At 52.7% G+C, this 3,249-nt stretch overlaps 1 protein-coding gene across 1 annotated transcript; it reads left to right on the top strand.

Annotated features, from left to right (window-relative positions):
- Nucleotides 1-636: 636 nt before the first annotated feature.
- Nucleotides 637-3,232, top strand: LOC109290094 (neuropeptide Y receptor type 2-like). Its single transcript, XM_019506481.1, has one exon. It carries the CDS (start codon nt 665-667, stop codon nt 1,823-1,825), a length of 1,161 nt encoding a protein of 386 aa, XP_019362026.1. The 5' UTR covers nt 637-664; the 3' UTR covers nt 1,826-3,232.
- The last annotated feature ends 17 nt before the right edge of the window (nt 3,233-3,249 follow it).

The following is a 3,249-nucleotide window of genomic DNA, read 5'->3' as shown; positions in this document are numbered from 1 at the left end:
CCAGGAGAAGTGCCGCAGGGGGAGAGAGGCAAAAAGACAGAGAGAGCAAAGGAAGCAGAGCCCGGCACAGCGTCTCCTAGCCAGAACGGCAGGCAGGAGACCGACTCTTTGCCTCCAACGGGGTGACATTATTTTTGATGCTCCCCACCATCCTCCCTGAGCTCATTTGACCTTCTGCAAAGCACAGCAATGGTCTGAGAGACCCATGGTGGCAGAGGGCACTCCGGTGGCACTGTGTGAGCGCAAGCTCCCCCTCGACTGAACCACATGGCATTTGGAGGCCATTTCTTTTAACCCTCCAAATTAAATAAGCAAGACCCGAAAAGCCTCGTGCGAGGAACCAAGTGGGCACTGTCCTTTTCTCGCTGGGCTGGCATCACTTTCATCGTGTGTTGAAAATGAGATGTGGTGGAGGGGTTGACATTTCCATCTGAGTGTTGTATGGAAAACATGAGCTTATCACTGTAATGGGAGGGAAGTCATGGGGTGGGGAGCAGCCGGGGGCACTGCCACTGCCTGTCTGAAATGCCACCCTGGACCCGCTGCGTTGAGCCTGAGCCCTGGAAGCTGCTCTGCCATCTGCCCCGTCTCATTTGTACCCTCTCTGCATCCCACAGGCGACAGCGCTGCCTTCCTCTTCCCGGCTGAAGGGCACAAACCAGGCATGGGGCCCGTGGAGGAACCCAACAGCACCCTCATCATGGAGCAGCTCGTCCTGGAGGAGCAGCTCATCCTGGACCAGTCCAACAGCCTGGTCACTCCTAGCCCGGGTCTCTATGGGTCCGGCAACGTCATGATGGACAGCACCAAGATCGTGGGAGTCCAGGTGATCCTGATTGCAGCCTACTCTTTGATCATCCTGCTGGGGTTCATTGGCAACTCCTTAGTAATCTACACCATCGTGAAATACAAAACCATGAGGACCGTGACCAACTTCTTCATAGCCAACTTGGCCCTGGCCGACCTCATGGTGGACACCCTCTGCCTGCCTTTCACCCTGGTTTACACCCTGTTGGATGAGTGGAAGTTCGGGGCAATTCTTTGTCACTTAGTCCCTTACGCTCAAGCACTGAGTGTCCACGTGTCCACTCTCACCTTGACCGTGATTGCTCTGGACAGGTACAGATGCATTGTTTTCCACCTGGACAGCCGCATCTCCAAGAAGCTCAGTTTCACGATCATAGCCATCATGTGGCTTGCGGCTGCCATCTTGGCTGGCCCGCTGGCCATCTTCAGAGAGTACCGGTATGAGGAAATCCCATCCATCAACCTCAAAATAGCCGTCTGCTCTGAAAAGTGGCCTTCTGGGAATAACAGAGACGCTACCATTTACAGCCTTTCCATGCTCCTCCTGCAGTACGTCCTCCCACTCAGCATCATCTGCTATGCCTACATCAGGATATGGTTCAAGCTGAAAAGCCATATCAGCCCCACCTCCAGGAGCGAAAGCCAGTGCCGGAGGAAGAAGACCACCAAAATGCTCGTCGTGGTGGTTGTGGTGTTTGCGGTCTGCTGGCTTCCCTTCCACGTATTCCAGCTTGCCATTGACCTGGATTTGGTTCTCATCTTCCATGAGTACAAGCTCCTGTACACCATTTTCCACGTGGTGGCCATGTGCTCCACCTTCGTCAACCCCCTGCTCTACGGCTGGATGAACAAGAACTACCGGAATGGGTTCCTCCTGTTCTTCAGCTGCCAGAACAAGCCCGAGACCTTCTACACGGACGGTTCGCTCCGAGGACGGTCTTTCACTTTTAGGGTGACCACAGTCAACGGGAGCCTCAAGAACTCTGCAGGCAATGCGAAGCTGCCGACAGAGGTGTAGAGGTGAGACACCCCCTGTTCACAGGGGCAGAGGCCGAGTGGAGCAGATGCCTTTTGCCGGGAAAGCCCCAAACTGGAGCAACTGGAAGCGCCGAATGTATCTATCGAAACCGTAAGCCTGGAGGACTGTCTGTTCTGCCTAATGAAAGTGCTCGGTGGTCCCGCCTCTGAGTTCGCGGCGTCAGAAGCTTACTTGTACATAAGTCCAGAAAGCGAGTTGAGCGAAGGATGCTCCCGGTGACCGGGTGAGGCTATTCACTGTCACCCTGGGCTGCGAGAAGGCTCCCATTCAGTGGCCTGGATTATTTACCGGGGTTCACAGAAATAAGATCCAGAGCCAGTGTGGGATCAGTGGAGATCGGTGCACTTTAAATGGGTTGTATATTCCTTTCTCTGGTGTATAAAGCTCTTCTTTCTCTCTCTTACCCGAGAGCCTTATGCATTCATCCCTAGCCTGTGACTCCCTGGAGAGAACCATGCTTTGTCCTAGACGCTGACGTAGACGTCAGTCTACGACGCTTGCCTGGACTGCCTGGTCTAGGCCAGGATGTGGTGAGAAGTTGTGTTGTGGGAGCCAGGGCAGCAGCGGTGACGATGTGACAGGGAACAGGGGACGGTTGTCTGATTACCAGCAAAGGTAGGAAGTGGAAGGCAGGTTTGCTGGTGGAGGACGACAGTGTCCCGGTGGATCAGGGTGGTGGGCAGTGCTGTTTTCATACCTCTGGGGCTTGTACGCCACCGTCAAGAGTCACTGGTGACTGGAAGAAGTGTGAGAATGACCAGGCCCCTGCTTATTATCCTCATTTCTGATGTGCGGTAAGAACGAGTACTTACAGCACAGTATAGCTAGGGTCAGATTTTGAAATAGCTGCTATATTAATGCTTTTTCTCGGAAGACAGAAATAACCTTTTAACGCACCCACCCCCCTGACAGTGTCCCCTGTACTTATCTTAGATGAAGTCACGTAGAAAGAGATGTATTCTTTGAAACCAACCGGTACGTTCTCATCTTTTAGGCTGCGTCAGCTGGAGAAGCGTATTTTTAGCTTTGCCATCAAAGGAGTCTTGATTGCCACAGTGCTCTTAACAGCTCATCATTTGTGTCATTTGAAGCCAGTGTTCATCAGAGTGGAAAGTAACTCTCTAGAACCCGGGAGAAGGGCCTCGACATACCTCCTAATTAAGCAAAAATGAAATCCCATTTGTAAGTTTTTAGGAGAGCAAGGGAAAAAGGAGCGAGAAGGATGAAAGACTTCAGGAACACAGGATTTGCCATACTGGATCAGACTATGGGTCCATTAAGACTGGAGCCCTGGGAAGCCTGGGGTAAAAAACTGCTGAATGATTGATTTGGGGGGTCTGTTTTCCTGCACCGTCTCTGACTTGACCTGGCTCCGGCCATGCTGGCTGCCCCACTCAACTTTA

This window comes from Gavialis gangeticus, unplaced genomic scaffold, assembly GCF_001723915.1.
Source record: "Gavialis gangeticus isolate Ggan-Ray unplaced genomic scaffold, GavGan_comp1, whole genome shotgun sequence".
Taxonomy (NCBI): domain Eukaryota; kingdom Metazoa; phylum Chordata; order Crocodylia; family Gavialidae; genus Gavialis; species Gavialis gangeticus.
This window is presented reverse-complemented; position numbering and strand designations above follow the sequence as displayed.